This window comes from Phalacrocorax carbo, chromosome 5, assembly GCF_963921805.1.
Source record: "Phalacrocorax carbo chromosome 5, bPhaCar2.1, whole genome shotgun sequence".
NCBI classification, from domain to species: Eukaryota; Metazoa; Chordata; class Aves; order Suliformes; family Phalacrocoracidae; genus Phalacrocorax; species Phalacrocorax carbo.
The window spans coordinates 50,002,081-50,028,838 of record NC_087517.1 but is presented as its reverse complement, the minus strand read 5'-3'; the positions used below and the strand labels follow the sequence as shown (position 1 = coordinate 50,028,838).

General features: G+C 41.7%; 1 protein-coding gene across 7 annotated transcripts in view; it reads left to right on the top strand.

The window, feature by feature from the left end:
* Positions 1-26,758, top strand: part of CD44 (CD44 molecule (IN blood group)) — a 68,480-nt gene that overhangs the window by 23,785 nt on the left and 17,937 nt on the right. For 5 of the 7 annotated variants that reach the window (XM_064452351.1, XM_064452349.1, XM_064452353.1 and 2 more), the window contains exons 3-6: positions 2,270-2,406; positions 3,101-3,172; positions 3,858-4,106; positions 5,637-5,732. In XM_064452351.1, coding sequence (XP_064308421.1) covers positions 2,270-2,406; positions 3,101-3,172; positions 3,858-4,106; positions 5,637-5,732 — 554 coding nt within the window. The remainder of the gene's footprint in view (positions 1-2,269; positions 2,407-3,100; positions 3,173-3,857; positions 4,107-5,636; positions 5,733-26,758) is intronic. The other 2 variants (XM_064452350.1, XM_064452354.1) reach the window with 1 other exon arrangement.

Here is a 26,758-nt window from a genome sequence, read left to right as displayed (position 1 = left end):
GATCTTGCTTTACAAAACACATAATACACTTATTCTGCAAGTCATCCTAAACAGTCTTATGCAGAAAAGAGAATGAACTCAGGAGCTGTAAACCTGAAGTTTGGTTGTGTTGGTTTTTTTTAAATCAAATAACATAGATTCATGTTGGTAAGCCATTACAGAGTTGAAATAAATTTCCGTAGATTTTCAACTTTATTGCAATCTAAAATAAACAGCAAATATGTTGAAATGGAATTTATCTTCTAACTGACTGGAACAGAAAAGTTCAGTGGATATTTCTACACAATTGTAAGACTCTCATTCTGGTACCATGAGAAATAGTACTAGCTTCAATACTGCTTGGAACCATTTCCTGTGAATTATTTCATTTCAGTTTAGTCAGTGGTGTTTTACTTTTTTAATAACTAATACATGAATATTCTTTACCACTGGCTTGCATGTCCATGAGAGTTGAATAAAGCTCCTTTCAAATTAACAGTATCCATATGAAGTAGTTTGTAATCATGGAAAGATATATGTGCAGACCTTGAAAACATTCTTATACGTATAAATGTCATGCACTGCCACTGATGACAACATCTGGCACATTCATTTTCACAAGCATTATGCTCTGCACGGTGGTGAAAGAGGTAGACAATAGTGCCAGGGAACAACAGACAGAAAATTCTTAGAAGATTCTTCTATGAGAAGTGGGAATTTTGTTTAAAATGGTACCACATAAAGACTAGAGACAATTCTTTATTCTGAGAGAAAAGCCTTGCATAACATAGTAGGCATGTGCTTTCTTTGACATTAGCATGTGAACATACTCAGCATTCTGAATTGTCCAGCATTACACAACATGTAGAGACTAAGTCCTAAATATGTAAATGTAGAGACAAATCCTAAATAAATGCCTAGATGTAGAGATTTCTAGTTATAGCAATTATGAGTATGATGCAGTATGGAAAGTCCTTTCTGAAGTTAAAACAGAAAGATAACTGAAAGAAGGAGTAGAAGGAAATGGTTTTTTTGCAGCAGGGAACTGTAGTTTTTCATTAGTGTTACAATAGTTCTCCCTAATTCACAGTTTAGCAGAGGACAGATTTGGACATGTAAGGCATAAGATAGGATTCCTTCCTCCCTTCCTTCTGGCCAGCCTTCCCACCCTCCTACTTTCATTTGTCGATCCTGTGCTAGAAGTCCATGTCAGTAAGACTAGGCTCTTATCAAGCTTGAGTAGGAGAGAAAAAATACACTGCATATAATGACCAAAATACACGTGGAATGGTGAGTGAATAAAACAAATCAATAGGCAATAACACAAGTAGGTGACTAATGGATTATCAAGTGTCAATGTTGTAGGATCAGTTGGAAGTGTGAGTAAAGCAGTTTATAATCCCACCTACAAGAGAGTTTCAGAATTGCAAGTATCTGCACATTAGACATGCAATGGAACTCTCAGATAAAAAGCTGCAAAGCTATGAAATTTACTCTTCCCTGATAAATTGTACCTCTCAAGAAGTAAAACAAAACCCAACAAAACCCCAGTTCTTGTTACCAGTCTATCACACCTCCCAGCTAAATACATTGGAATTAAACAGGTGTTACAGGATTGCAAAACAGTAATAAAGCATTGTGCATTATGTAGCTTTATTAACCACAGTCTTCACAGAAATACGTGAGCTTTGTACACAATAGCCACATTGTTTGACTGAAAGATACAGTAAGAATTTTTGGATGAATGAGTGTTGTATCTGAATATTTTACTAAGCTGTCAGCTTTTGCAGGTGATGTGTCTCACATTCATTGTCTAAATTTGCTCAGGTACTATAAACTGAGCCCCCAACATTTCTGTGTGAAATGTCACCGAGCAGTATGTTGTGCTTATAGCAATGAAAATGTGACTCCCTGAAGAAAAAGGAAGCCAGTCTTTAGTGTCAGGTAATACAACCTCCACTGAGTGAAAGGTGCACTTGCCGCCCAGTCCTTCACTTTCACTACCGTCCTCTGGAACGGATCATCCTAGCTAATAAGGTAGTCACAACTAAAATGGGCTTAGCACTAGAAATTACATGCAAATGGCGTTGAGTGGCTGGAGACTGACGTAGCAACATGTGAGCAAGCAACACGCTTCATATACAAAAAGTATGCATAAACGCATGCACTTTTAAAAAATAATGTAAGATTAAGATAATGGCTTCTTCACAGCTTCTTCATGTTTGAGATACCTAGAACATTTATGCCATCTGCTGTAATATGCAATATGGTGTATTTCTGTTCTTCACAGGTATGGTTTTGTAGTGGGGAATATTGTTATCCCACGAATCAACCCCTATCATCTTTGTGCAGCAAATCATACTGGCATTTACAAACTCACATCAAACACAACTGGCCGGTATGATGCATACTGTTACAACGCCACAGGTATGTATATGCCTTTAAGATGTATTTTAGATATAGATTAACTAATGATAGCATATGTAATCTCCTACTTAAGGTACTGGAATGAGGGCTTCTATATTAAATATCATCTGTTTTTCAGCTGAGAAGAAATACATTTTGTCAGCCTCTAGAAGAGTGTCTATAATGCCAGCAATGAATTTGACCCATTTTGTCATTAGTGTATTTTGAACTAAACCATTTTCTGCCCTCAGAACTAAATTAGTAGCTTCAGAGTGGTTCATTATAATGGCTTAGAGCGGTGAACCTCTGCAGCAGTGAATCTGAAAGACATAACTGTTGTAAGCGGTGGCGCTCAGCTCTTCTGTTCATGCACACATGAGCTTCTATAGCAAACAGCAGTTATTTGTGTTAAGGGATGCTAGGAGTCGCTGACACCTGCAGCAGCTCCAAGGCCTGGGGTAGCCATCCCAGGCCTGTGGATGTGGCTTCTCCTCTCCTGTTGCAGGTTCATTCAGTATTACCTCTCAGGCAAATCTCCATTCAGACATCAGGCAGTTAGATAGCGATGCGGGGCAGAAGCAGACTGCTTTCTTCTAAGATTTTGAACTTTTTAATAGTTGGAAATATTTTACTAAATTATTAGGAGAATGTGTATACATGTGACTTTATTCTCAGCTTTCTCAAATTAATATTTTCTATTTTTCTTCTTTTACAGAAACAAGGGACAAAGTCTGTGAGCCAATTGAAAGACTAGATACTTCTTTCCTTAATAATCAGGGTGAAATAGGTACTGTATTGATGAAAAGGCTGGCCTCTTCTTTCGTTTTTGGGATTTGGTAGTCTTTTTTACATAAACAATTGTTAATACTAAAAATCAAGCCAAACAAGAAAAATAAGTCAAGAGATGTTCAACAGCGGTTAAAGCGATTAGTCGCTTGTCTTCCCTTAAATCCTGTGCAGCTTGGTTTGCCTCAAGGTGCTACCAAATTTTTTTTTATATAGGTGTTTGACATTTGTTAGCACCTCAGAGCTGCTATTGTTGCGTTGACATATAAGACTTTGCTTAAGACAACAACCTTTCTACATCTCATTTGAGCTGCTCATTAGAAAAACAGATGGAAGTGGAAGAAATCTCTCATAATGTTATTTGTCCCAATTCTAAAATTCTGATTGGCTTTACAGAGGTCAAGATTTTATGTTCAAAATCAAACTGTCTGATCAAAACGTCAAAATATTTGATGCAGAGTAGGCCCTATATGTTTTTCAAATATATACATTAGCATATATACATTAGATGTAGTTTAGTAATATATGATGTCGACAGATTAGATAGGATGGCAGAAATGGATAAACTGATATCAATCCACAACTGTTTATTTTTTTGTTATACAACTTGAACTGTTTAGCATTACTGAAATATAACTATGTAGCTCCTTGACATTATCAGCCACTTAATTTCTTCTTTTCAACAGTCATTGACAATGCAGATGGCTCACGTTATAATGCAGATGGCACACGTCATAGCGGAGAGTCCTCAACCTCGGGTGCAGATGATGAAAATGCAGGTAGTGGATCAACACATGACACAACTCCCATGGATACCTCCATCAGAAGATCCAGCCCCTCATATTATGGAAGTGCTACTCCAGTCTCACAGCTGCCAGATCATTCTTCTGGAGGGGGTGAAAAAGAAATTCCTAGAAAAGATTCTGGTAAGGACAGTAGGTTGCCACTATATCCCCTTTAGAGTCACTGAGTGAAGGATTACATTGTTACTTAAAGGATATCACGAGGGAATGAGAAGCACCGTCTCTAATTTGTATCCTGGGGAAGGAAAAAGAGAATGCATGCCTCTGAAAGAAAACAGAAGCATTCTGAATTTCTAAGGATTTTTTTTTGATTGCATGGAGTACAAAGCAGCTACACATCAGCATAGTTTCCTACATAAGCCTTCCCAGAATGTTGAGAACATATGGTTCTAAGAATTTGCTGTTGTTCTTATTAAAATATTTATTTCATTAAAGGCTCAAAAACATACCTAGCACTGAACACAGAGAGGTATGGGTATCTAGAGATAAGGACAACATTCTTATCTGTTCTCTGAATTGACATTAAGTCATAATTGACATTAAGTAATAAGAACAAGCAGGAGTTTACAATGATATCTCTTTGTACAAATACAGGGAGATTTTTAGGATATTTTCTTACTACAGCATATTACAGAATGCACAGAGATCTAAAAATGCCAAATTAAAATGTTATTAAAATCTTCTTCCTTTATGTGGTAAAGCCAAATTCTATTTTGATGAAGCCCTACGAAACACAGATGCCATAATCTAGGGCATTTTGCAGGGCGGCAAATTGGTGAATTACAGTGTGTCACCTGTGTCTTGCTTTCTTGTGAAAGTGGCACGTATTTTATTTCATCTTTTACGTTGCTTGTGTGGCTGAAATTATCAAAGGTTTGAAAGTCTGAAAGACTAGGTCCCATTGAACCTAAGGGATACAAATATAATTCATCCTCTAAGTACAGTGAAGTTTACTGTGTGACCTCTGACTACAGGCTTTTTATCAAACCGCCAATAACTTACCAGTGAAGGATACCTGTAGTTTGCATTGCTATCCTCTATAAATACTGAAATTAAAAAAAAAAAAAGAGCAGAAGCATTAGGATTATAAAATGACTTTTCATTGGTGGTATACTTATGACATATTATGCTTGGTTTTCCATGTAGTTAGCATCATGAAAGGTAAATCCTAACATTCTTTTCCTAAGGAACTAGGATCAGAGCCATCCCCCAAGGTGTATGCCAGGTATTTCAGTTGCTTGCCATGATGACTCTTGTCAACTCTGCTTACATGCAGTTTAGATTTTTTGACTAGATCTCAGAATGTATCTCAGTAAAGAAGGGAATACAAGTAACTTCACTCATTGCTCTAGAATCCCTGTCCAGATGGTATACAGGTACAACTAGAGCTTGAGTCACATGAACAGATCATTGACAGAATGTTCATTATCACTGTAATACATACTCCTCTTGAAATAATCTGTTTGGTGATATCCTTACTATGTTAGTAAAGTAAGGGTATTTGGGGTTGAATTACCTGAAGAACCTAGGCTATGTCTTTCTTCTCTCCTGGACAAATAAATGAAGGAATAAAGCTTGCAGTATAGAATAACTGAAGTAGTTGTGAATGCTGAGTTGCAACTCAGCTAAAGAAATAATAATAATTCATCCATCACCATACAGATTATGAAGTTTCTCCTGTATCACCTGACATCTCTTTGGTGACGGCAGCTGATGATTCCCCTGAAAGAGATGGTGGACAGTATCCTGCGAGTACTAGTAAGATTTATGTATTTAATAACTACATCAAATATAGATTGCATTAAAACTGCTTTCTTCTTCCAGCAGGGCAGTCTGGTAAGTGGTGAAGTATAAATCATCTCCAATTTTGAAAAGACATTGAAAGACAGTACTTTCTAGACCTGTTAAATCAGAAATAAACTTCACTCTCTGGGACAAGGGGAGCAAAACCATTTACTGCACATTTACTTCATTGCTTATACATGAATTCAGGAAGGTCGTCGTTTTGTGCTTCCCACTGCTTTTTATCACAACTATTTACTCTATGAGGCATCATACATTAGTGCTACCAATTATCATTTGAAGTCTATTTATTTCTGAGGTAGAAAAGGACATTTTTGTCAATTCGTGATGAAAGTGTCTGTAATGCTAATATAATTATTGTTGTGAATATGTGTAATCCACATCAAGACCATGGCCTCGGCTCACCAAAGCAGTGCTTTAAGTGACAGTTCCATTTGCCAAGCCACTCGTGCACTGCAAAAACTGTTTTTCACCTTGTTGGCAATATACATGACAAAAAGTTGGGGCCTGTGCTGGCTCCCCAGGCTTTGAGGGCTCAAAAGAACAGTAGCCATTTTTTTCTGCTTTGTCCTTAAATAGCTGTACTGAGTGGGGAAAAGTGCTTGTGTTGTTTTTATCAAATATGTAGTGCACAGCAGCTACAGGAAGTAGAAAACTTTTTAAATCATCTTACATGTTTTAAAGTATAACTATACATATATTAACTTTCGTTCTTAAGTTTAGAGTGATAAAAATCTTTGATCCAGAAAATAAAGCGTACCTAAAGGGAGAACTTTTTAATTATACAGAGGAGATCTAGAGAGGCCTGTTGTAGTAAAGAATGAACGGATAAAAATGAAAATTTCTTTCCGCTGACTCTTTTTTTCCCCGCCATGGAAGCCCATGATAGTGAGGAATTTGCTTAATTGTTTTTTGATTGCTGATAGACAGTCAAGTGGTCTATGTGACTTGGAGGAATGGTGCCCCCATTTTTGTATTTAGAAATCACGGGATAGAGTAAGAATGATTGTATGTGTTACACAGTTAGCAAAAGCTTTACTAAAAGACAGAAATCATTCAACCAAACATCTTGTCTCAGAGGATGTGAAAGTTACTGACACCTTATAAATATGTAGACAGAAAGAAGAAATATCATGTTAATTTTTCCCTAGACCTTGAAAGCAAGTAGAAAATGATCTGGTGCTTGTTTCAAGTGAAAGGTTTTGCTACAAAGTATTGCTAGAGAGGATGGGGGGACAGGGGGATGTCACCTGGTAATAGTGGGGAGTTTGCCTGGTTGACTCTGGTGGTGATTTTTCCTTCATATCTATTTGCTTTTGTGTGTGTGTGTGTGACTTAGTGCTCCCTCGTACAGATGTTTTTGTACCCATTGCAAAAACCTGTGCATTGTTTCTAGGCAGGAAAGCTTTCAGTTGTCCTTTTACTGCTTGATTATCAAATGTATTGATCCTAAGTTCATATGTCCCTCCCTGTTACTAACAGTTCTGTCTCATGGGCATGACTGTTTTACAGAGGGAAAACTAGAGGTATTTAAGTTTTTAAAAGATCAAAATAACTATAGACCTATATAATAAAAGATGCCAATACTGATATATGTGTATCACAGAAGTGATAGCATTGGCATGAATATTTATTGGTTTAGGGTTGATAGACTGATTTTCTGGAAAAAAAGATTATGAAAGTACTGCACCTGAGCTTTTCTGATAGCTTTAGCTATTACTCAGCAGCGTCAGTTTAAAGTCAAACAGACCCATTTAATTTAATTTTACTGTGTTACAAATGAATGAGTAATTTAGCACTCCTTTCAGAAGCTAAGTATAAGCTATGCATCTCCAAAAGAAGTCATCAAATTTTCAGTAGCATAGGAGAAAGTTACATGGAGAACAAACAAAAATGAAGATAAAGCCAAGCCCTAATGTCTGCTACTTGCATTGGGCAACAGTGCAGGCTCATTGGAATATCCTGGCCACAATTTAATTTCCCAGAGAAAAATCCCACAGACAGAAAAGCAGGAAATTAAGAAATAAGTACAAAAACTATTTGGCATATAACTTCAGATAGATGGCTAAAAACATACCTAATTCTATAGTGTGTGGGAGTGAGAAACAAAACTGGCGGCTCTCCATCTATATTAGACACCATTTGTAAACTTCAAGTTTGGTGAAAAGGTGTCTAGCTTGATCAAAACACTTCTTTGCTATGGTTTGAAGTAAGCAATTGCCACAGCAACTTGTTCTTCAGATCATCCCCTTTCATTATTGTGCTGGCTTTGGCTGTTACTATTGATGTTCTCCATCAAATTCACAGTCCAGATTAATGCACTGCCAGCACTCTGCCATTAACTTTCTCTCCTGGCTGAAACAAGTTTTTCTCTTTGTTATTAATAAGTTGTGATTCATCTGTAGATGTGCCATGGACTAGATGTCATAAAATTCTGTTGTTGATCGATGAGATACTTCCCTAAGTTATCAGAGATAGTTACTCAAATAGTAACTGCGACTGATTGTGTTCATCCATACATCCATACTTTTTTTTTTTTTTTGCTCTGGTGGATTTTCTTTTTATTAGGTTTGGAATATTCCCTGAAAAAAAAAATAATCATTTGAAAAAGTCTTATGTCCATACTTTGGCTGATCTGACAGGAAAGCGTCAGCATTGGTATTTTGTATGTGGAAGGAAACCATGAATAAATATTCATCACTTAAGAAAATTAGCTCCCAGGGCTTACTGTGGAAAGCAGGTAGAGGTGAGAATTTTGCTGGGATTACATCAAGTCAGAAGGAAATTAGTTAGTTATTTTCTTGTTAACCAATATTTTGGCATTATCATTAAGCTCACAGTTCCATCCCCAAGCTCCGAGTCTGAGACCACCTGGTTTTTGATGGTCTGTCGCTCAGAGATCAGATTTTGAATGTCCAGGTTTCCCATTTGCTGACACCAGTGTCAGAGTAGTATTAGTAGCATTAAGTTTAGGGAGCTGCAGGAAGAGACAATATTTATTCAGTCAAGGACAGCTTTTCAGAAGGCAAAACCTGTTAGGTTTTGCTTTCACAATAGCTACATCTTGAAAAAGTGCAGTTCTGAGTTTAAATCCATACGCTTTGTAAACTTTGCAGTTAACAGATAAGCAAAATGTAACTACTGCAGACTGAAGAACATCAGTTTCTCCTGTTTGATCATTAGAACTTTGATTCCTAGGTCTTGCATTTTCCAGTGCTTTCACATATTGCACAAAAATTGATCAAAAGTGGTGTCTTTGATGTTAGTCTTCAAGGTATTTTTTCTAAATTAATTATTTAAAGATTTTTTTTTTCTGAATTAGAAAGTACATGACATGTACATATCTTTCCTTCATCTTCAAGATACAGAAGTGAGATGATCTAAATGCTGCTAAAAATATTGCTTGTGAGGAACTGACAAAATAAAAATATTTCCAGAGAAACATTTTGAAGTAGATTTTGCTTTCTTTTGATGAAAACACATATCACTTGAAGAGCAGCTCTTCTTGCAAATTCTTCTTCTCAGTTTACTGATGAATAACTTTCGTAGCAGAGCAAAAGGTTAAACTATCAACAGGCTTGCCTAAGGGATTTCAATTTCCATGCTGTGAATGCTTCTATAATCTTTCAATGCATTTGTCAAAATATCAGGGTGTATTTCACATACAGTACATCTTCTGTTCTGTCAAACCTAAAAATGCTATGAAGAATTCAATGATTTTAATGGAATTTCAGATCTAGTAACAAACTCTTACACTTCAGGAGAATGTTTCAGATTTCACTTTCACTAATAATTTTAGATATTTTTGCTGTTGGAAGAATGTAATGATACCACAGGTTCATGCATTCGCCTTGCACTCACATCCATCCCAGTGGCCTGAGCAAGTGGCACAATAATTTCTGTTTGCATGCCAGTACCTGTTTGGCTTGCCTAGCGCAGTGGACCAAAAGGCTGTAGATTCCTGGAATTTTTCTGAAGAAAAACCTCTCTCCATCCTTAAATGCCTGTCACAAACGTACGGAACATTACTATTTGAAATGCTATGATGTTCTGCAAAGTTATTGTGCATTGGTGATGTGACAGGAGTAAAGCTGCGCCTCTCCCTCCATGCTCTGCTGATGCCTAACTGGAAAGTGTTTCTGTTGTGGATTTTGCTGGCGGCATCAGGCCAAGGGGGGTGTGCATGAGTCTTTCGAGAGGAATGGCTGTAGATCTGAGCCCAGGTCCTTGGCAGCATGGGCTTCATGGGATTGTCAGTAGAAGAGAGGGCTAAACTAATGGGTGTGCTTATCTCTGGGTGTCCTTTTTGCCCGTCATGGATACTCCTCTCCCCCTTTGTATGTGATTTTATGTCATCTTGGTGGATGTTCCTCATTCTGGAGTCTATCTACGGCTATCTGCTCTCTCCTGCTGGCAAAGCCTGTGAGGAACTCGTTAACCTTGTTGAGTGTGAAGGGCTAACAAAGAGCCACAGGGCTTCTTGATGACTCCTCTCAAGGGACCGTGTTCTTTCTTGGGACTGCCAGTAGTGCTTGCATCTGGCTCCATGCTGGAGGAATGTAATGATCCCATAGGTTCATGCATTCGCCTTGCACTCACATCCGTCTCAGTGGCATGAGCATGCTCAGGGTGCCGGTGCTTGTGGACTTGACTTTGCTAGAGGAAAAGTGCTTCCCAAGAAATAATAACAAGATCTTGGTTGAATGAACCATGTCCTAGCAGCTCCAGCGCCTCGTCATGACAACCTGCAGAAAACCACCACCCAAGCTCAGTGGAATCCGTTCTCAAACCACTGGTGGTGGTCAAATCCTGGAGAGAAGACGCAAGAACCCACGCAAGCAACCAAGGGTAAAGAATGTCGTGCTAAGAGGGCGCTTTGATTAGGGGCACCAGAGCACCAGGGCAGCAAGCTTCAGAAGCATTAAGTGGAGGGGGGGGTGTGTGTGTGTGTGTGAATGTGTGGTACATGCCACTGCCTCCCGTTACCATGTGTCTGAGGTAGGAAAAGCAAAGTATGGGGCTATCTCTCGCTGACTGTACATTTGGTAGCGGTAGAGCGTTTGTCCACATTGTTTATGTACTGTGGAGGTCTCCTGCGTGCCTGAAAGGGAAGAGCACGTGAGTCACTTTATAAAGCGTGAACTTGGGTTTTTCCTTTTTTCCTGTTTGGAGGCAACTTAGAAGTAGACTATGCTCACTCTGCTAGAAGAGGACAGAGCACGGTTAGTGCTGCGAGCATGCACAAGGCACTGAAATGTAGCTAGGAGCCACGTTGGGGCAGCTTCAGCAGGGCCATGGCAGGGTGACGAGTGCCTTGTGGGTGGAAGAACCAGGAGGAGGTATGGATCATGGGAAGCACGGTGCTGTACACTCTCCTCTGTGCTTGTAAGGCTGCATGTAGGGGAGACAGGACAGCGTAACTGCTGTCAGCAGAAGGCACCTTGTGGGTTAGGGCTTCACGGCAGATTTAACATCATCACAGCAGATGTGACCTCAAGCGGCAATGGTTCAGATGACGAAGACTCTTCGGAGGAGACGATTTACCCAACAGTGTTTCCAGGCTGGGACAGGAGCGTGGCCAAGGACGACTATGCTCCAAGTACTAGTAAGGAACTCCCTTTCTCTTTGGATGGTTTCTTTCTTCTTTTTCCGGTCCTACCCGATGTTCCTCCTCCTTTGCCACACCTATACTGTGTGAAAATTGGATGCTCTCCTGATCAGCTCTTGGTTCAAACACATCTCCCATGCTACAGGAAAAACCCATTTACATCTTGTGAGGTCCGTATTCTTAGAAGCACCTTCTTCCATTGCTTCTAGAGCTGATGTTTTGTCTCCATTCATATCTGATTTGTGGGCTTCCCTCGTGGCATGTTGTGTCTCAAGGAATAATTCCTCTTTGGAGGGAGTTTCCAGCCTCTATACAAGTGGCACAATAATTTCTGTTTGCATGCCAGTACCTGTTTGGCTTGCCTAGCGCAGTGGACCAAAAGGCTGTAGATTCCTGGAATTTTTCTGAAGAAAAACCTCTCTCCATCCTTAAATGCCTGTCACAAACGTACGGAACATTACTATTTGAAATGCTATGATGTTCTGCAAAGTTATTGTGCATTGGTGATGTGACAGGAGTAAAGCTGCGCCTCTCCCTCCATGCTCTGCTGATGCCTAACTGGAAAGTGTTTCTGTTGTGGATTTTGCTGGCGGCATCAGGCCAAGGGGGGTGTGCATGAGTCTTTCGAGAGGAATGGCTGTAGATCTGAGCCCAGGTCCTTGGCAGCATGGGCTTCATGGGATTGTCAGTAGAAGAGAGGGCTAAACTAATGGGTGTGCTTATCTCTGGGTGTCCTTTTTGCCCGTCATGGATACTCCTCTCCCCCTTTGTATGTGATTTTATGTCATCTTGGTGGATGTTCCTCATTCTGGAGTCTATCTACGGCTATCTGCTCTCTCCTGCTGGCAAAGCCTGTGAGGAACTCGTTAACCTTGTTGAGTGTGAAGGGCTAACAAAGAGCCACAGGGCTTCTTGATGACTCCTCTCAAGGGACCGTGTTCTTTCTTGGGACTGCCAGTAGTGCTTGCATCTGGCTCCATGCTGGAGGAATGTAATGATCCCATAGGTTCATGCATTCGCCTTGCACTCACATCCGTCTCAGTGGCATGAGCATGCTCAGGGTGCCGGTGCTTGTGGACTTGACTTTGCTAGAGGAAAAGTGCTTCCCAAGAAATAATAACAAGATCTTGGTTGAATGAACCATGTCCTAGCAGCTCCAGCGCCTCGTCATGACAACCTGCAGAAAACCACCACCCAAGCTCAGTGGAATCCGTTCTCAAACCACTGGTGGTGGTCAAATCCTGGAGAGAAGACGCAAGAACCCACGCAAGCAACCAAGGGTAAAGAATGTCGTGCTAAGAGGGCGCTTTGATTAGGGGCACCAGAGCACCAGGGCAGCAAGCTTCAGAAGCATTAAGTGGAGGGGGGGGTGTGTGTGTGTGTGTGAATGTGTGGTACATGCCACTGCCTCCCGTTACCATGTGTCTGAGGTAGGAAAAGCAAAGTATGGGGCTATCTCTCGCTGACTGTACATTTGGTAGCGGTAGAGCGTTTGTCCACATTGTTTATGTACTGTGGAGGTCTCCTGCGTGCCTGAAAGGGAAGAGCACGTGAGTCACTTTATAAAGCGTGAACTTGGGTTTTTCCTTTTTTCCTGTTTGGAGGCAACTTAGAAGTAGACTATGCTCACTCTGCTAGAAGAGGACAGAGCACGGTTAGTGCTGCGAGCATGCACAAGGCACTGAAATGTAGCTAGGAGCCACGTTGGGGCAGCTTCAGCAGGGCCATGGCAGGGTGACGAGTGCCTTGTGGGTGGAAGAACCAGGAGGAGGTATGGATCATGGGAAGCACGGTGCTGTACACTCTCCTCTGTGCTTGTAAGGCTGCATGTAGGGGAGACAGGACAGCGTAACTGCTGTCAGCAGAAGGCACCTTGTGGGTTAGGGCTTCACGGCAGATTTAACATCATCACAGCAGATGTGACCTCAAGCGGCAATGGTTCAGATGACGAAGACTCTTCGGAGGAGACGATTTACCCAACAGTGTTTCCAGGCTGGGACAGGAGCGTGGCCAAGGACGACTATGCTCCAAGTACTAGTAAGGAACTCCCTTTCTCTTTGGATGGTTTCTTTCTTCTTTTTCCGGTCCTACCCGATGTTCCTCCTCCTTTGCCACACCTATACTGTGTGAAAATTGGATGCTCTCCTGATCAGCTCTTGGTTCAAACACATCTCCCATGCTACAGGAAAAACCCATTTACATCTTGTGAGGTCCGTATTCTTAGAAGCACCTTCTTCCATTGCTTCTAGAGCTGATGTTTTGTCTCCATTCATATCTGATTTGTGGGCTTCCCTCGTGGCATGTTGTGTCTCAAGGAATAATTCCTCTTTGGAGGGAGTTTCCAGCCTCTATACAAGTGGCACAATAATTTCTGTTTGCATGCCAGTACCTGTTTGGCTTGCCTAGCGCAGTGGACCAAAAGGCTGTAGATTCCTGGAATTTTTCTGAAGAAAAACCTCTCTCCATCCTTAAATGCCTGTCACAAACGTACGGAACATTACTATTTGAAATGCTATGATGTTCTGCAAAGTTATTGTGCATTGGTGATGTGACAGGAGTAAAGCTGCGCCTCTCCCTCCATGCTCTGCTGATGCCTAACTGGAAAGTGTTTCTGTTGTGGATTTTGCTGGCGGCATCAGGCCAAGGGGGGTGTGCATGAGTCTTTCGAGAGGAATGGCTGTAGATCTGAGCCCAGGTCCTTGGCAGCATGGGCTTCATGGGATTGTCAGTAGAAGAGAGGGCTAAACTAATGGGTGTGCTTATCTCTGGGTGTCCTTTTTGCCCGTCATGGATACTCCTCTCCCCCTTTGTATGTGATTTTATGTCATCTTGGTGGATGTTCCTCATTCTGGAGTCTATCTACGGCTATCTGCTCTCTCCTGCTGGCAAAGCCTGTGAGGAACTCGTTAACCTTGTTGAGTGTGAAGGGCTAACAAAGAGCCACAGGGCTTCTTGATGACTCCTCTCAAGGGACCGTGTTCTTTCTTGGGACTGCCAGTAGTGCTTGCATCTGGCTCCATGCTGGAGGAATGTAATGATCCCATAGGTTCATGCATTCGCCTTGCACTCACATCCGTCTCAGTGGCATGAGCATGCTCAGGGTGCCGGTGCTTGTGGACTTGACTTTGCTAGAGGAAAAGTGCTTCCCAAGAAATAATAACAAGATCTTGGTTGAATGAACCATGTCCTAGCAGCTCCAGCGCCTCGTCATGACAACCTGCAGAAAACCACCACCCAAGCTCAGTGGAATCCGTTCTCAAACCACTGGTGGTGGTCAAATCCTGGAGAGAAGACGCAAGAACCCACGCAAGCAACCAAGGGTAAAGAATGTCGTGCTAAGAGGGCGCTTTGATTAGGGGCACCAGAGCACCAGGGCAGCAAGCTTCAGAAGCATTAAGTGGAGGGGGGTGTGTGTGTGTGTGTGTGAATGTGTGGTACATGCCACTGCCTCCCGTTACCATGTGTCTGAGGTAGGAAAAGCAAAGTATGGGGCTATCTCTCGCTGACTGTACATTTGGTAGCGGTAGAGCGTTTGTCCACATTGTTTATGTACTGTGGAGGTCTCCTGCGTGCCTGAAAGGGAAGAGCACGTGAGTCACTTTATAAAGCATGAACTTGGGTTTTTCCTTTTTTCCTGTTTGGAGGCAACTTAGAAGTAGACTATGCTCACTCTGCTAGAAGAGGACAGAGCACGGTTAGTGCTGCGAGCATGCACAAGGCACTGAAATGTAGCTAGGAGCCACGTTGGGGCAGCTTCAGCAGGGCCATGGCAGGGTGACGAGTGCCTTGTGGGTGGAAGAACCAGGAGGAGGTATGGATCATGGGAAGCACGGTGCTGTACACTCTCCTCTGTGCTTGTAAGGCTGCATGTAGGGGAGACAGGACAGCGTAACTGCTGTCAGCAGAAGGCACCTTGTGGGTTAGGGCTTCACGGCAGATTTAACATCATCACAGCAGATGTGACCTCAAGCGGCAATGGTTCAGATGACGAAGACTCTTCGGAGGAGACGATTTACCCAACAGTGTTTCCAGGCTGGGACAGGAGCGTGGCCAAGGACGACTATGCTCCAAGTACTAGTAAGGAACTCCCTTTCTCTTTGGATGGTTTCTTTCTTCTTTTTCCGGTCCTACCCGATGTTCCTCCTCCTTTGCCACACCTATACTGTGTGAAAATTGGATGCTCTCCTGATCAGCTCTTGGTTCAAACACATCTCCCATGCTACAGGAAAAACCCATTTACATCTTGTGAGGTCCGTATTCTTAGAAGCACCTTCTTCCATTGCTTCTAGAGCTGATGTTTTGTCTCCATTCATATCTGATTTGTGGGCTTCCCTCGTGGCATGTTGTGTCTCAAGGAATAATTCCTCTTTGGAGGGAGTTTCCAGCCTCTATACAAGTGGCACAATAATTTCTGTTTGCATGCCAGTACCTGTTTGGCTTGCCTAGCGCAGTGGACCAAAAGGCTGTAGATTCCTGGAATTTTTCTGAAGAAAAACCTCTCTCCATCCTTAAATGCCTGTCACAAACGTACGGAACATTACTATTTGAAATGCTATGATGTTCTGCAAAGTTATTGTGCATTGGTGATGTGACAGGAGTAAAGCTGCGCCTCTACCTCCATGCTCTGCTGATGCCTAACTGGAAAGTGTTTCTGTTGTGGATTTTGCTGGCGGCATCAGGCCAAGGGGGGTGTGCATGAGTCTTTCGAGAGGAATGGCTGTAGATCTGAGCCCAGGTCCTTGGCAGCATGGGCTTCATGGGATTGTCAGTAGAAGAGAGGGCTAAACTAATGGGTGTGCTTATCTCTGGGTGTCCTTTTTGCCCGTCATGGATACTCCTCTCCCCCTTTGTATGTGATTTTATGTCATCTTGGTGGATGTTCCTCATTCTGGAGTCTATCTACGGCTATCTGCTCTCTCCTGCTGGCAAAGCCTGTGAGGAACTCGTTAACCTTGTTGAGTGTGAAGGGCTAACAAAGAGCCACAGGGCTTCTTGATGACTCCTCTCAAGGGACCGTGTTCTTTCTTGGGACTGCCAGTAGTGCTTGCATCTGGCTCCATGCTGGAGGAATGTAATGATCCCATAGGTTCATGCATTCGCCTTGCACTCACATCCGTCTCAGTGGCATGAGCATGCTCAGGGTGCCGGTGCTTGTGGACTTGACTTTGCTAGAGGAAAAGTGCTTCCCAAGAAATAATAACAAGATCTTGGTTGAATGAACCATGTCCTAGCAGCTCCAGCGCCTCGTCATGACAACCTGCAGAAAACCACCACCCAAGCTCAGTGGAATCCGTTCTCAAACCACTGGTGGTGGTCAAATCCTGGAGAGAAGACGCAAGAACCCACGCAAGCAACCAAGGGTAAAGAATGTCGTGCTAAGAGGGCGCTTTGATTAGGGGCACCAGAGCACCAGGGCAGCAAGCTTCAGAAGCATTAAGTGGAGGGGGGGGTGTGTGTGTGTGTGTGAATGTGTGGTACATGCCACTGCCTCCCGTTACCATGTGTCTGAGGTAGGAAAAGCAAAGTATGGGGCTATCTCTCGCTGACTGTACATTTGGTAGCGGTAGAGCGTTTGTCCACATTGTTTATGTACTGTGGAGGTCTCCTGCGTGCCTGAAAGGGAAGAGCACGTGAGTCACTTTATAAAGCGTGAACTTGGGTTTTTCCTTTTTTCCTGTTTGGAGGCAACTTAGAAGTAGACTATGCTCACTCTGCTAGAAGAGGACAGAGCACGGTTAGTGCTGCGAGCATGCACAAGGCACTGAAATGTAGCTAGGAGCCACGTTGGGGCAGCTTCAGCAGGGCCATGGCAGGGTGACGAGTGCCTTGTGGGTGGAAGAACCAGGAGGAGGTATGGATCATGGGAAGCACGGTGCTGTACACTCTCCTCTGTGCTTGTAAGGCTGCATGTAGGGGAGACAGGACAGCGTAACTGCTGTCAGCAGAAGGCACCTTGTGGGTTAGGGCTTCACGGCAGATTTAACATCATCACAGCAGATGTGACCTCAAGCGGCAATGGTTCAGATGACGAAGACTCTTCGGAGGAGACGATTTACCCAACAGTGTTTCCAGGCTGGGACAGGAGCGTGGCCAAGGACGACTATGCTCCAAGTACTAGTAAGGAACTCCCTTTCTCTTTGGATGGTTTCTTTCTTCTTTTTCCGGTCCTACCCGATGTTCCTCCTCCTTTGCCACACCTATACTGTGTGAAAATTGGATGCTCTCCTGATCAGCTCTTGGTTCAAACACATCTCCCATGCTACAGGAAAAACCCATTTACATCTTGTGAGGTCCGTATTCTTAGAAGCACCTTCTTCCATTGCTTCTAGAGCTGATGTTTTGTCTCCATTCATATCTGATTTGTGGGCTTCCCTCGTGGCATGTTGTGTCTCAAGGAATAATTCCTCTTTGGAGGGAGTTTCCAGCCTCTATACAAGTGGCACAATAATTTCTGTTTGCATGCCAGTACCTGTTTGGCTTGCCTAGCGCAGTGGACCAAAAGGCTGTAGATTCCTGGAATTTTTCTGAAGAAAAACCTCTCTCCATCCTTAAATGCCTGTCACAAACGTACGGAACATTACTATTTGAAATGCTATGATGTTCTGCAAAGTTATTGTGCATTGGTGATGTGACAGGAGTAAAGCTGCGCCTCTCCCTCCATGCTCTGCTGATGCCTAACTGGAAAGTGTTTCTGTTGTGGATTTTGCTGGCGGCATCAGGCCAAGGGGGGTGTGCATGAGTCTTTCGAGAGGAATGGCTGTAGATCTGAGCCCAGGTCCTTGGCAGCATGGGCTTCATGGGATTGTCAGTAGAAGAGAGGGCTAAACTAATGGGTGTGCTTATCTCTGGGTGTCCTTTTTGCCCGTCATGGATACTCCTCTCCCCCTTTGTATGTGATTTTATGTCATCTTGGTGGATGTTCCTCATTCTGGAGTCTATCTACGGCTATCTGCTCTCTCCTGCTGGCAAAGCCTGTGAGGAACTCGTTAACCTTGTTGAGTGTGAAGGGCTAACAAAGAGCCACAGGGCTTCTTGATGACTCCTCTCAAGGGACCGTGTTCTTTCTTGGGACTGCCAGTAGTGCTTGCATCTGGCTCCATGCTGGAGGAATGTAATGATCCCATAGGTTCATGCATTCGCCTTGCACTCACATCCGTCTCAGTGGCATGAGCATGCTCAGGGTGCCGGTGCTTGTGGACTTGACTTTGCTAGAGGAAAAGTGCTTCCCAAGAAATAATAACAAGATCTTGGTTGAATGAACCATGTCCTAGCAGCTCCAGCGCCTCGTCATGACAACCTGCAGAAAACCACCACCCAAGCTCAGTGGAATCCGTTCTCAAACCACTGGTGGTGGTCAAATCCTGGAGAGAAGACGCAAGAACCCACGCAAGCAACCAAGGGTAAAGAATGTCGTGCTAAGAGGGCGCTTTGATTAGGGGCACCAGAGCACCAGGGCAGCAAGCTTCAGAAGCATTAAGTGGAGGGGGGGGTGTGTGTGTGTGTGTGAATGTGTGGTACATGCCACTGCCTCCCGTTACCATGTGTCTGAGGTAGGAAAAGCAAAGTATGGGGCTATCTCTCGCTGACTGTACATTTGGTAGCGGTAGAGCGTTTGTCCACATTGTTTATGTACTGTGGAGGTCTCCTGCGTGCCTGAAAGGGAAGAGCACGTGAGTCACTTTATAAAGCGTGAACTTGGGTTTTTCCTTTTTTCCTGTTTGGAGGCAACTTAGAAGTAGACTATGCTCACTCTGCTAGAAGAGGACAGAGCACGGTTAGTGCTGCGAGCATGCACAAGGCACTGAAATGTAGCTAGGAGCCACGTTGGGGCAGCTTCAGCAGGGCCATGGCAGGGTGACGAGTGCCTTGTGGGTGGAAGAACCAGGAGGAGGTATGGATCATGGGAAGCACGGTGCTGTACACTCTCCTCTGTGCTTGTAAAGCTGCATGTAGGGGAGACAGGACAGCGTAACTGCTGTCAGCAGAAGGCACCTTGTGGGTTAGGGCTTCACGGCAGATTTAACATCATCACAGCAGATGTGACCTCAAGCGGCAATGGTTCAGATGACGAAGACTCTTCGGAGGAGACGATTCACCCAACAGTGTTTCCAGGCTGGGACAGGAGCGTGGCCAAGGACGACTATGCTCCAAGTACTAGTAAGGAACTCCCTTTCTCTTTGGATGGTTTCTTTCTTCTTTTTCCGGTCCTACCTGATTTCAGAAAAATCATGTCAGGCCCACATTGATAGAATGAGTAACGATTCTATCACTGCTTAAATTTAATTTCTTGGTTTCATTTCTGTTTGAATGCATTCATTCAGTTATGATTTTCCAAGAGAACAGTATTTTTCTCTTTTTCTTCTAGATTTTTTTGGGGGGCGAAATAATGTTGAAATAATTCCAGTTTATGTGTTTTAAAATCTACAGCTATAAAATAGTAGACTTGTCCGTGGGGGAAGATGTTCAGGCAGAGTTTTGGAAGGACAAAACCCAAGCACCCTTTTATTTGAGAAGTGTCAGTAAATGTCTCTTATTTTCTACCTTCCACACTCTTCCCATGCAATCTTCTAACATCAGTTCATTTGTTTTGTGACCTCAGTTGTCTAGACATGATCCAATACCAGAATGCAGATATTTTAATACATAGCCGTATTTTCCTGATATGAATAGTCCCTTAGTGATCATCTGATAGCTCTTTTTTACCAAAAAAAAGTCATCCATAGCTTAAATAATGTTGTCTTTTTTATTATTATTATTTTCTTTCTGGAGATAGAGGTGTATTTGGGTTTTTTTGGAAGTGTTCTTTGTTTTTAGGAGAAAATACAAAATTAACAAGTCAATTTGCTATGAGATTTTTTTATTCTTTTGACTAAGTTTGCGGAATTTCTGGTGTTTATTTATCTTTGAGGCTCTGCATTGGTGACTTATTCCACATGTCATATTGAATTCCAACTTTCTTGTGTCCTAGTCCTGTCTGCATGCTCCATGGATGAAAATGTACAGAGTCTCTGATCATAGACTCTTGTGGAAGTTTTATTTTACCTGTTCAATTGTGTTATAACTTTCTTGACTAATATTGGCTTCCTGGTGGCTATCAAGGTGCTTTTGGTTTTTTGCTGACTGTAGCTTTTGAGCTCAGTGATGGATATTCTAACCTGAATCTGAGTACTTCTTGAGTACTTAGCAAGCATGTTTTGCATGTAGTCAGACATCTACCAAATTCTTTAGGTCCAGCATGATTCTTCAAACTTGAGTTTAAATGTCTATAACTTCTGTAATGGTTTTACATGACTTCTGCTATACATTATTCTTCTGTTGCTTATTTTCCCCATTGTTCTTGGGAAACTGCATCTCTCCAAGTACGGTGCAGCTGGTTGTAATTCCTATACCATTAGCCTCAGTTCAGTATAATGCCTTATATAAAGGTATTATTTGTACTAGAGCCCTCATAGGTGTCATCTATAACATCTGTTTGTCATTCCAAGTCTATCTTTTGCATCTAATCTTCATTACTTGCCACTTTTCCTCAAGTCTCTGGGATTTTTAAACTTGCACTGGCAGTAGCATAATAAAACTGAGTAGATTGTAATGTTTGGTGACCCACCTTGATGAGAAAAAAAAATCAATTTTTTCTCCTTCAAAATTTCTATTGTATAATCTGTAGACAAAAAAGGGAGCTAGTGATTTAAATACAGGAAACTGTGTTACAGAGGATAATCTACTACCTCCAGATGAATGTGAACGTTTTACTACCAGTGTAAGTGCCAGTAACCAACCGAGATACTGAAAATGTGTTCATGTTCTTCAAGCCTAAAAACCTGCAGGCAAAGGCTTACAGAATGCATTCTCCAGCTATTTTTGCTATGTACCTAAATAGTTTCAAGTTAAATTTTGAAAAAGCATAGCTGGACATGAGCATCATTTTTAGGATGTTTTTGGCTGTAATGCACGGCTTTACCCTGTGTCGTGGTTTAGCGGCAGCTCAGCCCCACACAGCCGCTCGCTCACTGCCCCACCGGTAGATGGGGGAGAGAATCAGAAGGGTAATGCTCGCGGGTTGGGATAAGAACAGTTTAATAATTAAAATTAAAAGAAAACAACAGTAGAAATGCAATGTAAAGGAGAACAACGAGAGGCGCAAAGCCCCGGGGGGGGGGAAGGGAGGGGAGAGGGGGAACGAACCGCCGGAACAAACTGCCCGCGCCGCAGCCGCGCACCGCCTCCGCGCTGGCGCTGCAGCTGCCCCCACCTCAATATACTGGTCATGGTGTCACGTGGTATGGAATGAACCTGCCATTGGCCAGTCGGGGTCAGCCGTCCCCACCATGGCCCTGCCCCTCCCAGCCCCCCCCCCCCGCCACGCGGCAGAGCGCGGGAAGCTGGAAAGGTAGCCGACCCCCACAGTGAGGAGAATTAACCCCTTCTCAGCCAAAACCAGCACACCCTGTTAAGGAGAGATGAAAACTGAATAGCTGGAGGCACAGCTATATATAGCTGGTTTAGGGACCAGACTTGTAATTGCATAAGATTAGATTCTACTGAAAAGAGATCCATTTCACTGGGACTTGTGGAAAGCCTTCTTATCCCTCTGTAAAAACAAGCATTTTCTACATCCTGTGGTAGTTCTTTGGATTTATACGACCTGCCTCCAACAGCTTGGTACCTGTCTTTCTGGTTACAAGATGGTTTTGAATAGTGGAAGTTTATACAATTGGCATCAGAACAGGTGCTATAATCACCCAGAGGTAATTTTTGTGATACCTTTCTTTTAGTTCTGAAGTATTGTTAGATCAGTTTTATTCATACAATAGTTAAAATTAACTTTTTTTTCCCCACAATATAATCTATATGTATTGGGTTTAATTACAAAAATAAGGAATTACATTTGTATGAGTGCCCTCTTTATGAACATTTCATTGCCTGAAGGTGAAAATAAATATTCCTCCAGTTTTGCTCTTTTTGTGAAATAGCATAGGTTTCTCTAGCTGGTGACTTATGGCATATGTAATAGGTCCAGCTCATTCTTTGCATGCTCTGATTAAGGACCTTTGCTTTAACATATCACTTATGGAAACGTTTGATACATAAGGCAAACATATTTCAAACTGAGTTCTAATGCTGATCTTAGTTTTAAAGGTTGGGGTGGGTGGTTCAGGATTTTTAAAATTATTTTGTGTGTGTGTACTTTTTCTAAGCCTTTTAATGTTCATTAGAAAATCTCTTATGGTGGTGGTACTTTACATGATATCTGACTGCATCTTCTGCTGTGTAAACAACAGCAATGAATTTATTTTATCAGTAAGAGCTTTAATTATTACCAAGTTTACAACACATATGCATTTCGCCTTTGAATATATGAACCGGTTTATTTCATTCATCCAGTCCCAGGAGAAATGACAATTTCCCTGGAGCCAGCCTTGTAATTGTGAAATTGAGATACTAACTCAAAAGAGAAGGTTCATAATCTTTTTCACTTTAAAAGCCTGGAATACACAGACTCAACAGTTAAGTTAGTATTAATAAATATGAACTAAAGATGCAAGCTGTTGTTTCTACGAGTTCTTCCACTACTTCTCCTATAGCTTTTCTCTGCCATTGGTCATTGGGAAACTTTCTAGCTCACTTAAATCTTCTGATCCTGGTGATGCTTTCGTGTGATAGAGTTTCCAAAGGACTTTTGTTTTCTTTCATCTTTCTTTCATTTCACATCAAATGCAACAATGAAAAAAAAAAAAAGCCAAAACACAAAAGCCAAGCACCCTTGTTGTGTAGACCATGAAGATGAGAATAGTGTGACTGCTGTTGGGTATTTTGATCATTATTGATTCAATCATCATCTTATCGGCACTAGTTACAAGTGAAAATGAAAAACGTCAAGGACCAACCCAACATCCACTATTACACAGTGTTCATTCTGGATGGATCAGTCAAGAGCAAAATCCTGCAAATACCACTGGGAGTACTGAACGACAGGAATTTACTGTTGCAGGTGAAAATGATATTGCAAAGGAGTCTTCTCATACAGGTAATATGACAGGTCACATCTTAGTAAATTATCAGGGTTTACTAATGGTTTAGTTTGGGGATTTTTTCACCAACAGTTCTGCATTCTGAGGCCATAACAGAGGTTCTGTGAATAAACCTCAGCAATTCTGATCTTATATTATATATTTTTTAAAATTATTATATTATTCCAACCTGTTCATGGAGGTTTGTTTTTTCTCCTATTTGGGTTGCCTGTCAAGACCTATAATAGATTAATTCTGTAACTGTCTCCTATGTTTTGTGTTCTGTGTCATGCAGTCACAAGGTTTGAACAGGCTACCTACCAGGGTTTTACCTGTGGGAAACAGCGAATGTTTAAACGGAAAAATAATAACGTCTGTTGTATTTTTCACATATTTGGCAGCTGTGTTCACTCTCCTGTTGCAAGTCATTATTGGACCTGGGTTTTTTTTTCAGTTTTTGTTAATATGGCAATTATATCTAAAAAATTTTATCTAAAATATCTACTCACCCCGCTTTTGAACTATGACAAGGTGATACTGGTGATGAAGGGAAGAAAACAAAGCATAGTGTAGAATAAAAGAGAGGCTTCTCTCTTCCATTGGTCAAAGCAATTGAAACATAAAAGAACAAATTATACTAATACAGCTTTAAAGCTAGTAGCTGAAAATTGGCATATATTAGTTTCTGTTCCTATGAGTGTACTAAGTTTACTAGTTAATGACTGATGTGCTGAACTAAGCATTGCCAATAGTGAATTTAACACAGCCATCATCTGCTCTTGCAGATTATCAAATACAGGCCACTGAAGACAGGCTTATCATAAACGTTATTTGAGAGGCTGTATAATGTGGATCTATTCCTTCAACTAAATGTAATTGTATTAACAGAAGTTTAGTGTAGCTCACTGCTTCAGCAGTCCTTACACCCACATTCCTCTAAGATATCAACCCCAGGTGTTTCCTCAACAGCCTTTAAAAATCTGGTGATGCAGTACAATGTATTACTGATATATATAAATACTATACTATACTGCACTATACTACTATAGCAATATAATTTGGCCTAGTTGCAATTAAAATTTTAATATGCTGTAGCAATTTTCTTGGGTTTTTTTGATTGGATTAGGGGGGGTTAAAGAGGATTATGCTACTTGTAAGATTTGTGTACTCTTGCTGTGACTGTCTAATAAAAGCTACAGATTACCTGGTATGGACAATATCACATTTGTCTAAATAACTGCAGTATAAAATATTGTTGTTCTTATTTCTGCATCAGTGGATATTGGTTTGATATTCAACCAATACAAAGTCAACAGCATGATTTCAGGAAATACTTTTGAAAAACAATGAGATATCTTGATTCTGAAAAGCATATGCTCAGTTTGAGGAAGGAGTTCGTATTGGTGACAGTACGCAGCTTTTCTAAACATACACCAGAATGAGAAGCAAATCTGCTTTACTTCTCTTTGCCATTAAATGTAGTAGACATGTGAGCAAGGCCTGTCATAGAGACAAGACCCGAAGAGGAGAATTATATGAGAAATGGATCTTTATATACTGAGTTCATAATTGCTTCACCATCATCATAACAGCTATGGCCTCCAACCATGGGGCCAAACAGAATGACTCAGCTCAAGACCCATTGGTGTATCCAGGTTGGGACAAGGGAAAGGATTATGCCACACAACCTACTATAATGGATAGAATTATTCCTTCCAGAGAGAATAATCATGAAAAAGAATCTTCTACTACAGGTACTAGTGATAATGTCAATTATGTGTACTTCATCACCTCTGTCTCTCAGATGGCCTGTCTTGGAAAGATATTGCATGAACTTGCAGAGAGGAGTAACTTACTCATCTCTTTAAGACAATGATACAAATTATGGAGTGATTAATTTTATCTGTGCTCTGCCTGGATGGTGGTGAGATAGAAGTTTTCACTTTTAGCTCTGTATAGAACATTTATTTTTTATTTACTAAAAGCACTTTTAGTGCTTTCTGTTCCTTAGTGAAGCATGACTGTGGAATTGCATCTGGTTCATTACATAAGTTACACTATTTGGTGTTGCCAACTGTCTTCACCATGAAGTTGAATTCAGACTTATATATATTTGTGCATCAACACATTTATGCTTTTAATTTGTGAATATTCATCTCAGGAAAGACCGTTCTTTTCATAGATTTTATCAAAACATTTGTTCCTCTGGTTCACAGAATGATGACAGAAAGGAATTTACAAAACTTGGCATGACACAATGTCATGATGCAGTCTCGTATAACGCATAACCACTTATACCACCAAAATAAAGTTCTAAAAACATGATATGAGAAACACATAACTTATTCCTGAAACAAGAGGCATAACTTTAATCCTTTCTTAAACAGACAGTACTATTTTTGATTTTGTGACAAGTTAAAATTATGGTTGCTGTGTGTTCCTCTGATGGTATCTCTTCTGTCTCATTGCTCTTCCCATCATAGAGCATTAGCCAACTATTGTGAAAAAGCAGGACAGATCAGGTAACGCAGTTGGAAAGGTGATGACAATGGAAATAAAGAGAAAAGCCTGACTCCTTTTCTTCTTCATGATCCAATTAGAATAAAAAATATAAACACTACTCTCCATACGAGGAAGAGAACTGTGTGGGTGGTGGGTTCAAAAACACCACACCACAGAGTAATTCTAATAGGTAAAACACTTCAGTAATGCCAAAATTTGAACCTGATTCTGGGAGGGAACCTAGTCTTGTGACTACCATAAACAGAAAAATAACTTATAACCATTTTCTGTAACTTGTCACCACTCACAGAATCTTGGGCTGCAACGGAGAATCAAAGCCTGTAGAAAGGGTTCTTTACTGTCAGTACTGATATTTGTAATATGAAACACTTTGTAGCAGCATTTGACAGTGCCCGTGAAGCTGAGGATCTGTGGTCAGCCTGAGATGTATGTCAGGGAATTCTCCTGACCACTGTTTCTTTGTCCTTTCCCTGTGTCCCCTGTCCTTGGGAACCTTTTGGATTAAGTAAAAGAGTGGATGAGAATAGCCAATGAAAATATCTGATCAATACATTGAGAGCACAGTGGTGATATATGAGTGGGAAGGAGATCTTCCTTCTCCTCTCCTTTTGTGGTGAAAAAATGGTAGCAGCGGTTTAAAGTGAACAGGAGACTTGAATGTGGTGGGAATGGGAGGGCTGTGGTAGCCACACGGAATTCACAGCTGCTTAAAAATCACTGTGGTAACAGCTGTTGCCTCTCTTGATGGTGCCCACCACGAAGACCCAACCCAGCCACCGCTGCCTTCAGATAATGAACCAGGACAGGGCACTGAAGGCATCACGCATCCCACAGACGCCCCT